The following is an 18962-nucleotide window of genomic DNA, read 5'->3' as shown; positions in this document are numbered from 1 at the left end:
AGTATTTATCATTTATTAAATGCCTTATTTTGTCCAATGGGTTGTGTACTCTGCTGGTAGATAAAGCAAAGTACTGGTCACATGCTGTGCCTTCAAAATGTGGCCATGAGTTTGTTTCTGGCATGATACATCTGTCAGATCTATTGCGAGAATGTCCTTCAGCTTCTCTCCGACCAAGACAGATAGGAAAGTTGTTCAAGATTAACGGAAAAATCTTTCTGAGACTCAGAGGGTTGTCAAACAAGTACAGATTCAAAGGTCCAAGACTTCAGGGAGGAGAAATCTAAGGCAGTGGTTACAGATTGGGCAATGCTTTTCTCCATGTGGTATTTGCAAGTTTGAAAAACTAACACAAAATAAAAACTAAGAACGTAATGCAGAACAGAAAAACTGGAGAGAGAACTGCAGCCCATAGGTTAAACTGTTTCTGGAGCCTGCATTAGAGTCACAGGGGAGAGGATCCAAAGGTCTCTGTTGTCAAGAAAAAGGGGGCGGTGCGGACAGCCAAGAAGAAAGTTCAGACTTTTCCTCATGAGCACTTAGTGGCTAGACACCATTGGAATAAAAGTTAACCAGTTGAAAAGTAGCTTCATTGTTGACACCTCCAAAGATGTCATCAAAGCCTCAAATTGTTCTTAAATTTTTCGTGTGTAGACTGGCATTTAGTTAGAACTAATCTAATGTTCAAAAACTTAAGAATAACCAAAGCTTGACCACTAAAAATAAAACAGAAACAAGAGGTACAGATAATGAGATTACTAGAAATTTATTACTAGAGCCTTGAAAAAGCCGCGATTACTTTGTTGAGAAATCTAAATGATGTCAAGTGTAGTGTCTCAGCCCTAGGAGGCTGAGGCAGGAGGACTGCCGTTAGTTGTGGTCAGGTGAATTCCGTGCCAGCTTGGCTATTGAGTAAAATTTTGCATCAAAAGCAAACAAAAAAAACTAAATGATAAGATGGAAATTTTCTACAGAACATTGGAAAATAGCAAAGGCAGTAGTGGTGCGTGCCTTTAATCCCAAACTCGGGAGTCAGAGGAAGGGAGATCTCTGAGTTCAGGCCAACCTGGTCTGCAGCATAAGTTCCAGGACAGCCAGGGCCACACAGAGAAACCTTGTCTCAAAAAACGTAACAAAACAAAACAAAAAATATGGAAAATATAAATATCAAAAAATATTAACAATTCAATAGGATTCTTTCAAAAAACTACAACCACGATTATGCAGAAAATTTATGAGTGAAAGATAAACCAATAGAAATACTTACCATGAAAAGCAAAGCAAATTATATAAAGTATTATATATACAGTGATTTGAGCACCAGCATCCATTTCTCTCAGCTTTCTGGCTGAGGAAGCTATGGGAACAGTCACCCAATCTCCCTCCACTAAGTCTTCCTCATCATGAATATACCTTCCCTGCAAACTGTGAGCCAACATAAGTCTTTATTTCCTTAACTTGCTTTGACCTGGTATCTTTGTCACTGTGGTGAGAAAAACAGCTGATGCAGGCTCCTGACAGCCTTTCAGGAAAAGGAGATGAGTTGCTAATGTCATAGAGTTGGTGTTAATTTGTTCTAGAGTATTGGGGTTAACATGAGTGTTATTTATCTTGATTCACCTCTTTCTCTATCACTCTGTCATCTTAGGATATATCCTACAGCCAAGACCACTCACTCTGACAACGCATTTCTCCGACAAGCCACTGCAAATCTTCTTCACATCTGGCAATGGGATCTCCAACAAGGGAATACCCTTCATTGCAAGCATATACTATGGTTTTCCCGACAGGAAATATGGTACCTTCATCCTAAACAAAGGCAAAAGATGAAGAAAAGTTGAGTTTGCGTGTTTCTCATTAATGAAATGTTTCTTTAGGTTTATTTGTCCTACAAACCATAATTAACTTTAAGCATTGGTGAACCTACTTTCAAGCAATTGATTTAGAAAGCCAATATAAGGCATTTTACCCTGTAAGGGTCTATTCAACAACACTAGTACCACCATTGATTGAAATAAAGCCATAAATGCCAACATATAGCAGACATATAGACTGTTCCCCAAATATCAAGTGCTGCTCTGAGCATTTGACTAAAATCACTTTAGTGGACACCATTATAGTGATTTCCTTCCCTTATACTTGCAGTAAAAAGCAGTTTGCCATCAGATTTTGGAGGCAGCTTTTTTTCCCCATCAATTCTTCATCTGAAGGATGTATATTCTGTTCATTGACAACGTTACCTAATAAAATGTCAGCATAACAAAAATATTCTCATCTTCTCAATATCATCATGAAAGTCGTTCTCATTGATGACATTTTATCAGCTCGTTGTTTGCTTTGCTTTTTGAGATAGGGTCTCACTGTGCCTGTCAGGCTAACCTGAAATTTGCAAAGGAGTCCAAGCTGGCCTCAAGCTCAGAACCTTACCCTTCTAACTCCCAAGTGCTGGGATTACCACCATGTGCCACCACACCTAGCTCACTGATTACTTAAAATAAAAATCATGCTGTTGATCTCCTCCCACTCTTCACTATAGTTATGGAAACGCAGCTATGAATGGATTACATATGTTATTAGCCTATAATGTTGGAGGCAAATTGTCATAATAACGGAAGGAATTTCGAATCCCAGCCTGAGAGGGGATAATGACCCACATTTGGGGTTCTTGCTTCCTTCCTTACTCTCTGGTTCTCCCCACCCTGGGGAAATCCCAATTTTCTGGTACCTCATTATCATTACCAGACATACTACTCCAGACTTAGTCTGCCTCCTTCCTAGAAGCTAAAGGAAACAATAGAGAAGGTACGTGTCAATTTTTTTACTGTAGCCCTGAGGCCTTCTGCTACTTTGCAAGGGGGACTTCATGATGAAGAGGTTTCACTCAACACCATCCAAACATTTCTATGCAGAAACCACTTTCAGAAACCAGAAAAGATTTCCAGGCTCCACCTACAACCTACTGAGTCAGAAAGGGTTGGAGGATGGGAATCAAGAAGCAATGTCTATTCGGAGGCTCCTGAGTGACCTATGTGGACATTCTGAAACAGTATTTAAAAATGTTGCCTCCTAAAAAAAGCAAAAGAGCTTCATAGGCTGCTAAGATGTATGAGTTTGCAATATATTTCTCTAAACATGTTTCATTCAAAAGCCCCATAGATCATGGTGAGTGTGTAGAACATTCTACCGTTCTCTACCTCAGCTCCTTCTTCCTCATTTTCTCAACAATATATGCATTTGTGGAAACTTAAGCAAACTCTCATTATTGAAAGCTTAAGAGCCTAGAATTTAAGAATCAAAATGTCCCCTGAAGGAGATAAAGTTGGCATCATTAAAGGCATCCTCATGAAGCCTATCTATTGTGTGAGCCATGAAGAGATCTCATTGAATTGGGACTCAAAACTCAATTGTAAGAAAAACTTGGAGAAGAACTAATTAAGACCATCACAATGCCAAGTGACATTACTAGAACAACCAATAAGATTTGACCAGGGTCCTTTCATGACAATAAAAATTGGTAAAAGTACAATAGCTTCCATCCATCAGACAGTGGTTAAAAATATCTCTGGAAGTAAATAAAATACTTCATGATGAAACACTTTTATTTTTTTCAATGAAAAGAATAAAGATTCTTTAGTCTTAAGAGTTTGTGTGTACGTTCACACTTAGTAACATTGGCAATGTTGACTAGCCCTCTGGCATGGTGGTAGCTCCCATTCATCAGGGGGCAGTAGTGACATCCCAGACCATAAAAGGAATGTTACCTTCTACAAAATTTGAATCGCCTTGGGACAAAGAAGAAATGTCACAAATGAAGTCCTCCACTACTGAAGTTAAAGCACCTATAAAATATTTTACCACTATTTCACCGGGGAGAAGGAGATAGATTATAGCCAAGAGACAAAAGCAGTAATATTTATAAAGGAAAAAGATATCTTTTCATAACCAACTTGAACAAATCCATCTTTTAAGGCAGGAGGTGATGGGCAGAATCCTTTGGGAACCAAAGACAAAGGAAAACAATGCGGTTCAAGTAATCTGGAAGAAAAAAAAAACAGAAACAAATGGAAATCAATGTGATTGGTTTCCACAATTTAGATGGTATATTATATTATACTTTATTTTTTATTTATATCTGAACGTATGCAAGTAGAAAGTACAAGACCATGGATAAATATTTTGATCATTCTCAGAACCAAATATGTGACCACATTATATTTTTTAAATACCTTTAGTATAAACTCAATCTAGCAAAAGACTGCGATTTAAGTATCTACAGGATCAGTAGTATGAGAAGCAAGCAGGAAGAAAGATGAAAGTCTTTGGGTAATGCATCCACATTATATGATTTCTAGAGTTTATCTCTTTCAGATATTGCTGTCTCCTGCTGTTGGGTTATGAAATTCTTTGATCACAAAATTAATTCTATCTACTTGGGGAAAGAATAGCAAGTCTAAAAGGCACAGAGATCTATAATGCCACATCACCATCCTATTCCTGAAAATTTACCATCACTGTGATCATTCCAGCAGAAGCTTATAATTGTAATGACAATGGAGACATCATCACTAAACAGTGATTGTCCATGGTGCCTCTGTGCTCATTTTACTACCATTCCTCTCCAGCGAGCAAAATCTGAGTGAGAGGAACCCAAGTAGGCTGTGGCACTTTCTTCTCAGCCAAATTTTTCATCTTTTGCAACACGCCAAGGAAACCAGAAATGTGAAGTAATAATCAAAATTTTCCTATATCTACCAATCAGGAGGACACATTCCCTCATTACAGCAAGAAGAAGAAGAAGAAGAGGGGGAGGAGGAGGAGGAGGAGGAGGAGGAGGAGGAGGAGGAGGAAAGAAAAACAGGAGGCAGAGATCACTTCCATGTCTCCTTTAAAACATTCCCCACTCTCTCTGGCTTTGTATATAAAGGTTTGTTATTCCTCCATTTGGTAGACTTAGTTCTGTGTAAAAGGCAGAGACCTGATTCCCACACTCATCCTCTTGGAGGTACAGTGCATTCTCACGATAACCCACAAGTCCTTCCCCACTGACACTGGTTATTGTCATTTTATAAGGCATGAAAGACCGAAGGTCAAGGCAGCCTATGCCTTCATCTATTACACACCCAAGATCCTTGTTTCTTTCTTTAACTCACGTGGCCTACAAATTATCTTCCTAAAATCTTTTGTAGAATTTTGGAATGAGGCACAAATGGACCAACAAATGCACTTTGGGAGTCTTTCAGATAGGTCCACTGGAAAAGTACCCCAAATGCCACACACGATACCCCCATTCAGCTGTCTAAATGAGATCAGCCATTACTCCAATTCCAAAATGGCAACTAGCATTTTTTCTTCAGAGCGGAAATGATGAGGAGATAAAAATTGACTCAAAAGACCCAAAAGAAAAAAAGCCTGTTTCTTTTGTGGCTAAAAATCACTTTGTATCTATTTGACCAACTCATCTTTGCCAGGTACCATGGATTCCAGAAGCACTGGGGGCTATGATCCATGGTCTGGCTCCTCAATGATTTTAGGGTTACCACTTTACAACAATAAAGTCGCAGTAGGAGGAAACTCCTCTGGGGCTGGAGAGATAGCCCAGTGGTTGAGGAGACTTACTTCTCTTGCAGAGGACCAGAGTGCTGTTCCCAGCCTCCAAGTCAGAGGGCTTGTAACAGCTCCAGGGGAATCCTTAACCTCTAACCTTCTTGGGTATGGGCACTCGCATATACATATACAAAATTAAAAGTAAGAAAATAATTTTAAAGGAGAAAAAAAGAAACGCCTTCTGGTCAAAAAAATAAAGTCTCTGGGGAGACCGAAAATTTTAGTGAAGCCAGATCAATCACTTGGCCCCTAAGTGGACAGGTTCACCTTAAGCTATGCTATCTTTAGACAGAATAATATTTCTGTTAGGCAGAATAATTATCCCTTTATTGAGATCCTATACTTTGCCTTCGCTGAGCACTCCCCAGCACAGTCTCTTACAGAGGGCCACCATGCAGCTTCACATATTAACTACTCAGGGAAATATAGCTTTTCCTTGTCTATCTGTCTCTGCTCAACTTTGGATTTCCCTGCGTGTGACACTTTTTTCTTTGTTCCCTAAAGCTCCCCTCCCCATAACATGACTGCTAGTGTGTCACATGTCTGACCTCCATGTTAGTTTAAATAGCATGGCTTTCTTCTTTCCTTCCTTCCTCCCCCCTTCCTTCTTTTCTCCCTCTCTTCCTCCCTCCCTCCCTCTCTTCCTTCCTTCCCCCCTTCCTTCCTTCCCTCTTTACTCTTCCATTTTTCTCCTCTGGGAAGTTGATGAGATTTACAGCTCGCTCGCCATAGGAGTGTTTCTTTTAAACTCTAATAAAATTGCCTCCATGCTTAGAAAAATAAAATAACTCTGCAACAGAAAACAAAAACCATGGTCCTGGTGAGGCAAACCACAACACTTTGAAAGATCGGGAGTTCAAGACCATCCTCATTCACATGGCGAGTTTGAGGACAGCCAGGCTACATGAAACCCAGGCTTGATTAAGTGAATAAATAAATGCTTTAAAACAAGTCTGGCTTAAAAGCATCTTGATTTATGACTTTGTTCTGTTGCTATAAAAAAAGCTTCATAAAACAGAAAATAAAAATAAAAAAAATCTTCAAAAAAAATAAGTCTGGCATAGAGGTTCGCTTCAGTCAAGAAAGCTGAGAGAGCTTCTGCATGATCCTCGCCAATGTAAAGTTAGAGTCAGATCACCACTAGACCAGTCAGGCAAAAATCATCCATCTAAAGTGTCTGACTTTATGCTTGTGCCAGAGATCAAGAAAGTAGGAGGCAGTGCTGTGCCTGACCATCTACACGTTTATTGGTGTTTTCCACAAGCCTGTGTCAGTCACTTTTACATGGTGGATCTCTATAATGCTTATATCATATTATCGGTTTACCTACAACTATTATTCTGACTTTAAGGGTCGGTCAAGTGACTTGCTCAGGGCTACACAGCAAGAAGGAAGCAAAGCCACCGGCCTACTCCCAATTACTAGCCTCGCATATCCCTGGTGCCTGGAACACCTGAAGCTCACAGTCAGTGATATTGGCCATGACCAGCCTTCAGTGCTAAGGGGCAAAATAAACAGTGGTAAAAATCACCACTCCCCTGCTGGTCATCTATGGGCAGCTATCATCAACCTTGTGCTCACTGCACAGAATATATTCTCGAAGTAACAGCCAAGAAGTTTGGTCTCCATTACCGCAAGTGCTCCAAGTCCTGGTCTTCACATTGCCGGCTTTCAGTTGTTTCTCCAATACAGACCTTTCCACCTGCACTGGGACGGGGATTATTGCATTCTCGACTCCTTGATTTCTTCCCTTGAATGCAGGGGCCCCAAGAGGACCAACAACTCCAACCTCCATCAACCCCTCCTAGAAAGTAAGAAAGAGCCTCTTGACTTCTGCAGAGCAAGACTTCAGAGCTTGATGCTGGACTTGCTGCTTATGTGTTTACTGGGGGACAGGGATAATGAATGGCCTTGTGAGAGATTCAAAACAGGCATATTGTAAGCTTGGAAGTGGCTGGGTGGGAATCCAGCGATGGTATTTTATCAGTTCATGGACTTGGACAAGTCGTTCAAACTTCTTGTTCCTTTGTTATTCTCCAAGTACTCCCAAGTGTTCTCTAGAATGTTTTACAACAGCCAGAAAGGCTCTCCCCTCTGACGTGAAGTATCCATATCCAGGCTGCTATAGCGAACATCTTGCAAGACCTTAAGTGTGCTAAATATTTTGAGAGTGTCAAAGTACATTCACGTACATTGTATGGTTTCTTTGCTTCTCCAGACAATGACCAAAGTGAAGGGGGGAAGACATTACCATTTCCACTTTAAATTCCAATTCTTACTAGCAAAGGATGCTTCCATTTGAATAGATAATTGAAAACCCACCTGTCTATTGAAAAATATTGACTAATGGTACACAATACAAAATTGTAGGGATGGTCCAAAGAGCTTGCTGTCAGAAAGGCTAGGCAGGCGACACAAGAGCTGTTGTAAAGCAAAGCCTTGTGAGACGATTATGAGAAGCTGGGTGATATTTTAAACATAATTCTATTCTACAGAGAATTCAAGAATGAGGAGTCAAACCAGAATGGTGTTTTAAGACGAGTAAGAAGAGAGAGCAAAGGACTTAACCTTAAAAGCTATACTGTGGAGATGGAAAACCAATGGAACCTAAGTGCAAGCGCACCTTTACGTCTGCAAACACCAAGCAGTGCATGTCAAGGGCCGAGGCGTTCCCTTTGCGGTGTATCCCTCTTGATGAGTGAAAACCCATCCCACTGACCTGCTTGATTGCCGACAAGGACGCCTTGCTCACAAGCTATACCAAACGTGTACGGTTTGCAGTGACACTGACACTGTGTTCCCACGACAATAGCGAGGCCACCATTCTGACAAGGCTGGCAATGGCAAGGGTCGAATTCATCCAGGTACTCCTCAAGAGCCCGCTTCAGGTACAGTCTTTTCACAGCGGCACAGGGCACCTCCTTGACCAGCTCATACAATGGCGTCAGCTACAAAGAGAAGACCTCAGTCAGTGCTCAGACTTCAGTGAGACTGTGTTTCTTATGATATGTATACACAGTTCCACTGGAACAAAAGGAAAAGCCACTCTTGCTTTTGCTATAGCTGCTCCAGTAGTTCAAATGTCTCAAGATTTCCAATATAGTCCCCAAAGCAAGAAAGAACCAAATCCTACATAGGCTGCTTCTTCCTGTTCATATGCACCTATGATAAAGCATTAAAATGCTCTCTCACTCTCTCCATCTCTCTCTCTCTCTCTCTCTCTGTGTGTGTGTGTGTGTGTGTGTGTGTGTGTGTGTGTGTGTGTGTGTGTGTGAAAGAATGGTATATGTATGCAGGTGCCCGCAGAAGCAAGAAGAGAATGTCACTAATTACAGGCAGTTGTGAGCCTTCCAACATTAGTGACAGGAACCAAAGTGGGGTCCCCCAGAAGAGCAGCAAGTGCTCCTAGCTGATGGGCCATCACTCCAACTCACTGTGACAGAGTTTGGTTTACAAACAAGGCTGAACACGGAATTAACAATGACAGTTAATAATAAAATGAAACTTGTGAATTGCCTATTTCCCGATTTTCTATGAAATGTCTTCAGACTGTGAAACTAGGAGAACTGAAAGGACTGATGAGTGTGTGCCCTGTACAACTGCTTCTTGTTTAAGGTGGTTTTCTTTTTAATAAAAAAAAAGGGGGGGTGGGGAGGGGACTCGCTCTCCTTGCAACAAAATCTCCACAAACCTAGGAAAATTTAGAACAGATAGGGGAAAAATATTGCTTACATCTTGAGCATGCATTAAAGTAAAAAACAAAAAGCCAAAGAACATTCATTGTCTAGTTAATGGAAGATTGTTTAAAGACAATGCTTTATCACCTCTATAGAGCACAGAAGAATACAGAAGAAAAGAAATTGGGTTTGAATTACAGCAAGTAAGCAATTTCAATTACACATAGGATTAAATTTCCTGATTTAGAGATGTAATATCTCCTTCCTGGAGACCAAGGCCCTTTGCTGAAGAAATGTAAAGCAGGGAGACTTTATTACTTTGTGTTTGGTTTTTTGTTTTTTTCAGAAGAAAAGCAACTTTGAAGTCAAAGGTGCGGTGGCTAACCTTTAACAGCAAGGCTTATGCGAAAACATGCTTTCCCATGAACAAGAAGGCACTGCTAAAATTCCCTACACCCTGTTGTGATGGCTACATTCAGATTGCCACAATGATGTCAACAAGGGCTCGAGTGGAAAGAGGAGTGACTGCCAAACTCTTCTGAGCAAGGGCCTTCAGTGATCATAAAGCTGGATGGTGTCTGTTCATTCCTGTTCCTTTCCTGCCCAACAGTAAACTGGCTCATCCGCGACATTTTATGTGCCTTGTAGAAAAGAATGTAGTTGAAGCTGTGAACGAATGCCTACTTTCCTCTCGAGACTTTCATTGCTAAAGAAAGAGTGGAACCGTGAAAATGGCCCATTCCAAATACTGAAAGGTAGTACTCTCTGAGACCTTTCCTGGAAATGTCCTCATTTAAGGTAAACAGGCAGAGTATGTTAGGGATGCTTGATGAGCTAGTATCTTGAGCTTATGTGAGACCTCAAAGTCCACCTCCACAGTGATACATTTTATCCAACAAAGCCACACCTCCTAATAATGCCACTCTCTTTGGGGGGCATCTTTTCAAACCACTGCAGTTATGTGTGTGGGCTCACACATGCCACCATAAGCTTGGGGAGACCCACGGACAACTTCATGGAGTCAGTTCTTCCACCTTTGCATGGGTTGTGAGGACTGAACTCAGGTCATCAGGTTTGTTGGCCAAGTACCTTTATCCACCAAGTCATCTTGCCAGCCCCTTGATCATATTTCCTTTGGTTTCTAATCCAGAGGGGTTACAGATTTCCCCAGAGGAAGGCATATAGACTTCTTGTTGTTACATCTGTCAATTGGATTACTTCTCTTCCTGTGCCATGGTTCATGGGCTCTGAAGTCACGCAAATAACAGTAGCACCTAATGCCAGGCAGAGCTGAGGGTGTTTTTACCATAAAAGTGATTTTTATTTTATAACACATTATATGTATTCCAAACAACAACGAAACAAAAAATAACCCCCCCAAATCCCCAACCCTATTGAGTTATACAAGCGTAAACAGTGAAGACCAAAAAACATAGTGGAATATGGGGTTAGGTCTCCAACTCTCAAAGTTAGCAATGATGCTGATTTAAAAAAAGGGGGGCATTAGCCGGGGTTGTGGCAGCACATGCCTTTAATCCCGGAACTTGGGAGGCAGAGGCAGGTGGATCTCTGTGAGTTCGAGGCCAACCTGGTCTACAAGAGCTAGTTCCAGGACAGGCTCCAAAACCACAGAGAAACCCTGTCTCGAAAAACTTAAAAAAAAAAAAAAAGCTACAGAGAAACCCTGTCTTTAAAAAAAAGGGGGGGGCATTGATAACAATAAATGCAAGGTTTCATGCATGTTAAATTATTAATAAATGCACTGATGCTGCCATAAATAAATAAATAAAGCAGTTTGCCTAGAAAACACTGAAGCTTCCTGGATGCTAGAAGTTTGCAATATTCTAGATCACATGAAGTAGAACAATCAGAAATCTGGTAGATAGCTCCCCAGATGGATGGGTGTACATTGTTTATAATACTGTAGGTGAAAAGGCATGGATGTCTGAGCTGTGTGTGCATCTATGTCACATGTGTTCCTGAGCAGTGAGGTCTGTGCCCACTCACTCTGAGCATCTGTGGATACAACCGCACAAAAGAAAACACAAAATTTGCAAAATGCTCATGCTGTTCTCTAACGTGTCAACCTCAATAGAGCAAATCCACATTTCCTAAGGAACTGAGTCTCAGTTCTCTTCCTGTTGACTGCAAGATGTAGGATTCTTAGCTGCTTCTCCAGCACCATGTCTGCCTGTACACCGCCATGTCCCACCATCATGATAATGGACTAAACCTCTGAAAATGTAAACCTCCCCATTAAATGTTTTCCTTTAGAAGAGTTGCTTTGGTAATGGTGTCTCTTCACAGCAATAGAAACCCTAACTAAGACACATACATCATGTACATACACTGATAATAAATCAAAGAAAGTAATTTTAAAAGAAAATATAATCATATTTAAGGCAAAAATTAAAACACGAATTCCCTCACTAATTTGCCTTGGGGTTTACAGGACATTTGAGCTTTACTGCTGATCTGTGAACAAACCACATCCCCTGCTTCTTATTATCATGTGTGCATTCATTTTCTATATAAAGCCTAATTGAGATGCAGAAATGCTAATTGCAGCCAATTCTGTTTAATCACCTTGATGTAATCTCATTTTCCCAACACAAATAAACACAACTGCTCCCCTCCCTGCTTCAAGTAGAGCATCACATACCTTTTGTTTTATGACTTCAGGAAGACTGGTTACAGATTCGGCCCAGGAAGAGTACCTCTCTTTGTTTCCGGCAGGATTATCCAGGTCCAGGTAGCTAAGGTCAGAAACAAAGCCAGAACTTCCGCCTCTGACAATGGGTTTTCCTTTAAGCTTCCTGCCCTGGCCTCCTACACAGGAGGAAACAAGTCAGCATAAGCAAATCAAGCAAAATCAACAAGGTAAAGTGCAAACTCTGTCAAGTGTTTTCAAAACAACTCCATCAAACTGTGTGGCATCTTGAGAAGAGCAAAAGACAACAAACCGGATGGACAGGCAGAACACACAGAGGAGTTTCAGAAAAGCTAAACATTCCGGACAACACTGCAGTCATTATTATCCATCGAGACATCCTTGAGAAGAGACATAAAATACATAATACCAAGAGCAAACCCTAATGTCGATTGGTGTCATCTGAAAAGCCAGTAAGTCGATGAGATTCATTGTTTTAACAATGGCTCCACTGTAGCAGAAGATGTGGCTAGTGTGAGAAGTCTGGGGGCAAGAAGTATACAGCACATCTTTATATTTTCCTCTTGTTCTGCTGGGACTCTTAATGAACAGAAAAAATAAGATTGAAAAGTAGGCGGCTATAATTTAGCCGGTACAGCACTTGCTAACCTTTGGAAAACCCTGAGCTCACACCTGCAGTACATAAAACTAGTTGTAGGAGCGAGCCCAGGCCTATCATCTCAGCATTCATTCACAAGGAAGATGGGATCGGGTGTTCCAAGTCACCCTCTACTACAGAAAAAGTTGACTGTCTACCTGGGACATATGAGACTCTATCTAAATGATGATGGAGAAGAAAAAGAAGAAAACATCTATGGACTGGGATAAAGGATATTATAAAATTAGTTTTAAATACCTTATTTCAATAAGAATATCATGCATGCTTTGCAGAAGAACATCATTAGAAGAAGCATACGTATATTAAAGGATGAAGTATCATGAAGATAAAACTTACTTTCAAATAATTCCATAACTCACATAAGCTTTCTAAACACATGATCATTGATGTTGTTAAATAACCTGTCAATATTATAAACATTTATGTATATGTGTGGCACGAGGTCAAATAAAATTATTATGTATAGGTAATCGGTATAGAAACAACTACTATGTCCCCTACATTTTCTGTATTTGAAATTCTTTGTGATAAAATATTGGAGAAAAAAACAATAGCCCTACATATAGCATATTAACAATTTTAAAAAGCTGTTGCTTAACAGGAAGACATTACCTAAAATATGAGAAGTGCTCTGAAAAGTTTGAATGCTAATTGAATTCCTATTTTCCATTTATGTGCCTCATAATTTCAGACATATTTTTATCTCCACTTATCATTGGCTCTTACAAAGGTCACAACCAGACATTTCTAGTCTTACAGATCACATTTTGAGTGATTTCCATTTCCTTTCTTGTAACTGTCCAAATTTTGCAATTTTTTTTTCAAATGAACACACTATACTTTTATAATGAGAAATTATGAAAACCTGGTATTTTTAATGAATTATCTGAGTGCCTCCTCATTTTCATTGTTAATTCTGGGTTTGATATGCAAATAGTAGCCTTTTTCATGTAATATCTCACAAGTCCAAGCCATGAGTTAATGAGTCACCACCAGCTGGGGTGTCTGGAGATTTCTGAGCTCAAGCAAGACCTATAAGAATATCCGGGGAGGTTGAGAGATGTCTCGTGGTTAAGAGCACTAACTGCTCTTCCAGAGGACCTAGTATCAATTCCTAGCACCCATATGGCAGCTCACAACTGTCCATGACGCCAAGATTTTACACCCTCACACACATCCATGCAGGCCAAACGCAAAGGCAAAACATTAAAATAAATAATCATTATTTTAAAAAGAGAGAGTGAGAAAATATCTGAGGGAAAAAATGCCTCGGAATCTATTATTTTCTCTCTTTCCCCAAGTGACACTTGTGAGAATGAAAGATTGGGAATCATTACCTTACTGACAAACCAGATTAGGATGAGCAGCTTCTACAAAATCAGTGCAATTTTTCTGCTTGTGTGCTCTGTCTCCAGACCCCATAAACCCTCTGCTCTGGCTAAATCACTCCCCCTCCCCAAGAAAGCATGGCAAGTGCAGCAACAAGAACCCAAATCCATGCCTTTACATCTGCAGCAAGCTTTCTTCTTGGGTTAGCTTTGGGGCCCCAACCTGCAAATAATGATCCGGAGATTTATTAGTTATGAAAACTTGGCCTTAGCTTAGGCTTTTTCCTAACTACTTTTTATAACTTAAATTAACCCATATTTTTAAGTCTACATTCTAACATGTGGTTCATTATCTCATCTCCATACAGCTCACCCTGCTTCCTCTGCCTCTGCCTCTCTTCTTCCCAGATTCCTCTCTGTCCCTGGAAGTCCTGCCTAACCTGTTCCTGCCTAGATATTGGCCATTCATTCATCTCTTTATTAAATCAAAATCAGAAGGTGCCTTAGGCAGAGAAACATCTATATAGTGTAAATAAATATTTCACAATATATATCTCAAGTTCTTGCGAGGTAATATGTCCACAAACTTTCTAGTCAATTCATTTTTAAATTATTTAATCAACAATACTAGGACTCTAAAGAGGCCCTAATTTTCCTGATACCACACAGTGCCCAATATGGGGGTCCCCAAATTTCCTTGTGACAGAAGAATAATAAGAACCCAGAGATTCAAGTGAAGATTAGTAACATAGTGAGAACCTACCTCAAAAATGGTAAAATAATAAAAAATAAAAATAATCAAATAAATTTTTGAAGCAGAATGCCTGCTAATGATTAAAAAGCCTTGGAAAACAAAACTTAATTATTTATAAGACGATCAAGGCCAAGCTAGTAATGAAAATTGAACTCTTTATCATTTACCTGAGGCTGATTTGAAAGCGTCATCCAGTTCCTTGCATCTCTCATATGATGAACGTGCAAAAAAAAGCTTAAGAGCCAAAGAAGAACATTTCTTCCTCTGGTCTGATGCAACATCTGGGAAGAAAGGAAAAAGCCAAGGTTTAGTTTATATATTCATTAAAGACGTTCTTTGGGATATAGCCAGGGGTGAAAGTGGGAATTAGAAGTGATTTCCATGATGACAATTAGGGTAGTCACCAATCTGATTATAGGGGAAGACAAGTTCAGGCACCCTGCCCACTACTGCCAGGACTCTTATCTGGGGTTATCCTTCTAGATTCCTTGGAATTTCCCTAGTTCCAGGTTTCTCCCTAGCCCCATAATGCCTCCCTCAATCAAGATATCTCTTTCATTGTTCCCCCCTCTTCATCTCTTCCTCAACTTGGACATTTCAAGCCCTCATGTTCCCATTACCCATCTTACCCTTCTACCCCCTCCACAGTTTACCCTGGAAATCTTAACTACTACTCTTTCCTGGGACCTGCCATGTGTGTCCCTCTTAGGGTCCTTTATACCTAGCTGCTCTGTGGAATGGGGGTAGGTGGGGATGGAAGACGGGGAGGGAGGGGGAACTGGGGCTATTATGTAACATAAAAAAATAAATAAAATTATATAGAAACTCTTTAGAAAATAACTGTAGTCACTCTGAGCTCCACCATCTTGTGGGATTAAAGGAATGTTCTATAAAATACTAAACTAATTCCATTTTAATGGATATTAATTGTGATTTTCTTAATTATGCATGATTATAGGTGATGATGGAATAAGCAACTTTCTGCATAATAAAAAGGAGTGGTTTCCAGCTGTCTGTGGCAATTTCCTGAAGAGTAACAAGTGCAGTTTCAAGTGCTCTCCAAGGACAAAGTTCAGAAAAGAGGATGCTTGGATTTTGTTCTTTTCCTCCTATTAGCTTTGGCTGAACGGTGCGGGTGGGACGAAATCCCAAATAACTTTCACATAAATGCATAGAGGAAGCAGAAACTGAAACTTCACAGAGCTGCATTTCATACTCACTGACGTCAGTTTCTTACAAATAGAACAAATAGATAAACACGGGTGTGTGAGGGCTTCCTACTCACTTGCTGGAGATTCTAAAAGGTGAATTTTGACCCTATACAAACTAATTCCTAAACTCCTAGCCCTACTCACTTGGTATCTGTGGTTCCTAGTGGAAGGAATTAGGACCAAGATAGCCTTCCTTTGTAGCCATTATAGTCAGGGGTACAAGACTAAAGAAAACAGAATATCTACACACCCTGGTGGAACACGTAGTCAATGCCAAGAGAATCAAGACTGAACAAGAGACTCTACCTAATTGTTGAGCTGAGGGGCTAAACTCAGAAGGCTCTGACTCACCAATAATGTGTTCAGCTCTTGATGGACATCTAGGCTGATCTCATAGTTTAGTTCTTATGAGTATAATTGATGTTGCCATTAGTGAAATGACATACTGCAGTATGCTAAGAGTCCTTTGCTTAGATATCCAGGAGTGGTATGATTGGATCATATGTAGGCCTATTTTCAATTTTTCAATGCTGATTCCACAGAAGTTGGACAAATTGATAGCCCTGTCATCACTATACAAGGTTCTTTTTCTCTGCCCTTATTGTTTTCTTAAAGATTGCTTGCAGGAGTAGGGTGGAATCTCAATGTAGTTGCAACCTACATGTAAATGCCACAAAATTTTGGATTTAGCAGTGAAACTAAGTTTATACCAAGCCATTTGCAATATTAATCTTTCAAAGAAATAATGCTAAAAAACAAAACTAAATAATATTTGTGAATTCATTTTCAACTTATAAAACAAGAGAAGTTCAAATTCTATTTAAATTTAACTTGTAGGAAACTGAAAAGGTTCATGGAAGCAAGGAAAAGATTATGATTACCCCATAAGGAAAAACTACAAGCTCTTCTTAAATCCCATGGAAGAATTTTTATTCATCTTCAAGTTCAGAACAGAATCTTTACTGAAGTGGAAGACCTTGAAGAGATGAGTTGCAATGAAGGAATTGTGGGCAATTGCCCAAGGGGAAAGAGAAGGTTTGACATGAAACATTACTTAGGCAGACAGAAAATTCTCTGGAGAGATGGGACAGGAAAAGTGCCCCTCATCTGAGCAGATGGTGAGGGCCATCATTTCAAGCTGGAATCCCCAAAGCAAGAATTCTAGTGGCATGTTCATTTTCTAACAAAAATCCGTCACCTGTAGCAGCACAGAGGGAAAGCTAGGTTGGTTATGATACCAGTTTATTTTGACTTCAAACCCTTTCCCGGCCATTTATGTGAACTCAGAGAGTCTCATCATAACACCTCTGTTTTTTAGTATGTGTGTGTAGTGGTGTTGGGGATCATGGTACCCACCTCAGAAGATGAAAGTGAGAATTCTAGGTATCAATGTGATTTAGTTCTCACCAGCTAAGCACAAACTAGAGTTACCTGGGGAGAAGGAACCTTGACTGAGGAATTGTCTCCGTCATACTAATCTGTCTTTGGGGCATTTTTTATGAATAATTGATACAGGAGGGGCCAGTCCACTGTGGGATATGCCACCCCAGCAGCTGGTCATAAGATCTATAAGCAAACAGACTGAACAAGTTATGTGGAAGCTAAGTTAGTCATCTGTTTAAAATAGAAGTACTTTTTAATCTGAGAAATGGTAAAGACAGTCAAGTATGATAAAAATCTAACACTCTCTAGAGACAGCTGATAATGGTAATGGTTTAACTTGATATTATTCAAAAGAGTAGGCAGACATTTCTTAAATCATGTGAGAATTTAAGTAGAGTATAATAGATTCCTGCAATTTTGGACTCCTCTGTAGTTTATCAAATTCCACAGCTGAAAAGTATAAGTATATCCTCTCCCATTTAGACTCTTCAGATGCTTTCAGATAACACTTTCAATACCATACCACTGTGTTTGGCATTTCCTGAATCCAGATAAAAGAGAACTCTGTATTCTCCTCCTAAGGACCCGGACTGCAGATAATGTGTCCCGTATTGGTCAAGTAGCTGTCGGTAGGCACTGTAGTCGTACAGAGTGGGAAGATGGGAGAGCTCCTTCCAGAATGGCTCAGCAAGTTGTAAAAATTCAGGATTATTATTAATGAACTGGGCCACTTCAACACTGTTCTTAACAACCAACAATTGATAGCTCTAGGGGGGAAAGAAAGAGCAAAAGGAGTTTTAGGTAGAAGCTAAAATCATACGATAAATATTTGCCTACCCATCATCTTGATCAGATGTTCATTCCTGTCACCTAGTCTGATTTTTCTTAAGACATAATGAGGTTTCTGCTGAGCTCACCTTCATGAAGAAACCTGAAGTTTTCTGGAGCCCAAATAAGGATAACATCTGAGCAATGCTCAACTAGGAAAAGGAAACTGACTTCATTATGCCTGCTAAACTAGTTTTGAAGAAAGTGTTCAAAGTGATCTATACACGAGACTCTGTCTTTAATAATAATAATAAATATTTAATGAGAAAAAGATAAATATATTATCAAATAACAAAACAATGTACCTCTAAAGAATGCATTGTCTGTTAAAGGAGTTATTTTGCCTTAATATAAAACAGAAAATTAGTACGTTTGCTAAATATACCTTTGTTAATGCCAATAACACTCAATACTTGGTAAAAACAGAAAAAAAATGGTTAATGTTTCCTACTAGCCTTTTTCATGTAGTTGTTGTTGTCCCCTGAATTACGATTCCGGTCATTGGATGAGGAAGAGAAAATTAGGAATTTGCCTGAAGAGGATGATTCAGATTCTCTGGATTCATGTTTTACATAAGCCCAGCTACTGTTGTAAAACTCATAGTCAAAATCATTATTTATTTTGACCTGTAAGAAAAAGACAACCTTTTACTATAACCAAATAAGGACTTGGTATATATCCAAGATGCTTTTGTTGTATCATTTAAGATGCATGCTTTTGGGTCTGGAGAGATGACTCAGTAGTTAAGAGCACTGCTTTTCCAGAGGACCCAGGTCCAATTCCCAGCACCCTACCATCTATAAATCCAACATCTAACAGCCTTACACAGACATACATGTAAGCAAAAC

General features: G+C 39.7%; 1 protein-coding gene across 1 annotated transcript in view; it reads right to left on the bottom strand.

The window, feature by feature from the left end:
• Positions 1-18962, bottom strand: part of C7 (complement C7) — a 64290-nt gene that overhangs the window by 14433 nt on the left and 30895 nt on the right. The window contains exons 7-14 of the mRNA XM_041631341.1: positions 18570-18740; positions 17810-18053; positions 14860-14973; positions 11944-12110; positions 8324-8552; positions 7237-7408; positions 3948-4035; positions 1677-1809 (exon numbers count right to left, since the gene is read on the bottom strand). Of these exons, the coding sequence (XP_041487275.1) occupies positions 1677-1809; positions 3948-4035; positions 7237-7408; positions 8324-8552; positions 11944-12110; positions 14860-14973; positions 17810-18053; positions 18570-18740 (1318 nt within the window). The remainder of the gene's footprint in view (positions 1-1676; positions 1810-3947; positions 4036-7236; positions 7409-8323; positions 8553-11943; positions 12111-14859; positions 14974-17809; positions 18054-18569; positions 18741-18962) is intronic.

The sequence above is a fragment of the Microtus oregoni genome, unplaced genomic scaffold, assembly GCF_018167655.1.
Source record: "Microtus oregoni isolate MIOR12 unplaced genomic scaffold, Mior012 000036F_ref0000092, whole genome shotgun sequence".
Lineage (NCBI taxonomy): Eukaryota > Metazoa > Chordata > Mammalia > Rodentia > Cricetidae > Microtus > Microtus oregoni.
This window is presented reverse-complemented; position numbering and strand designations above follow the sequence as displayed.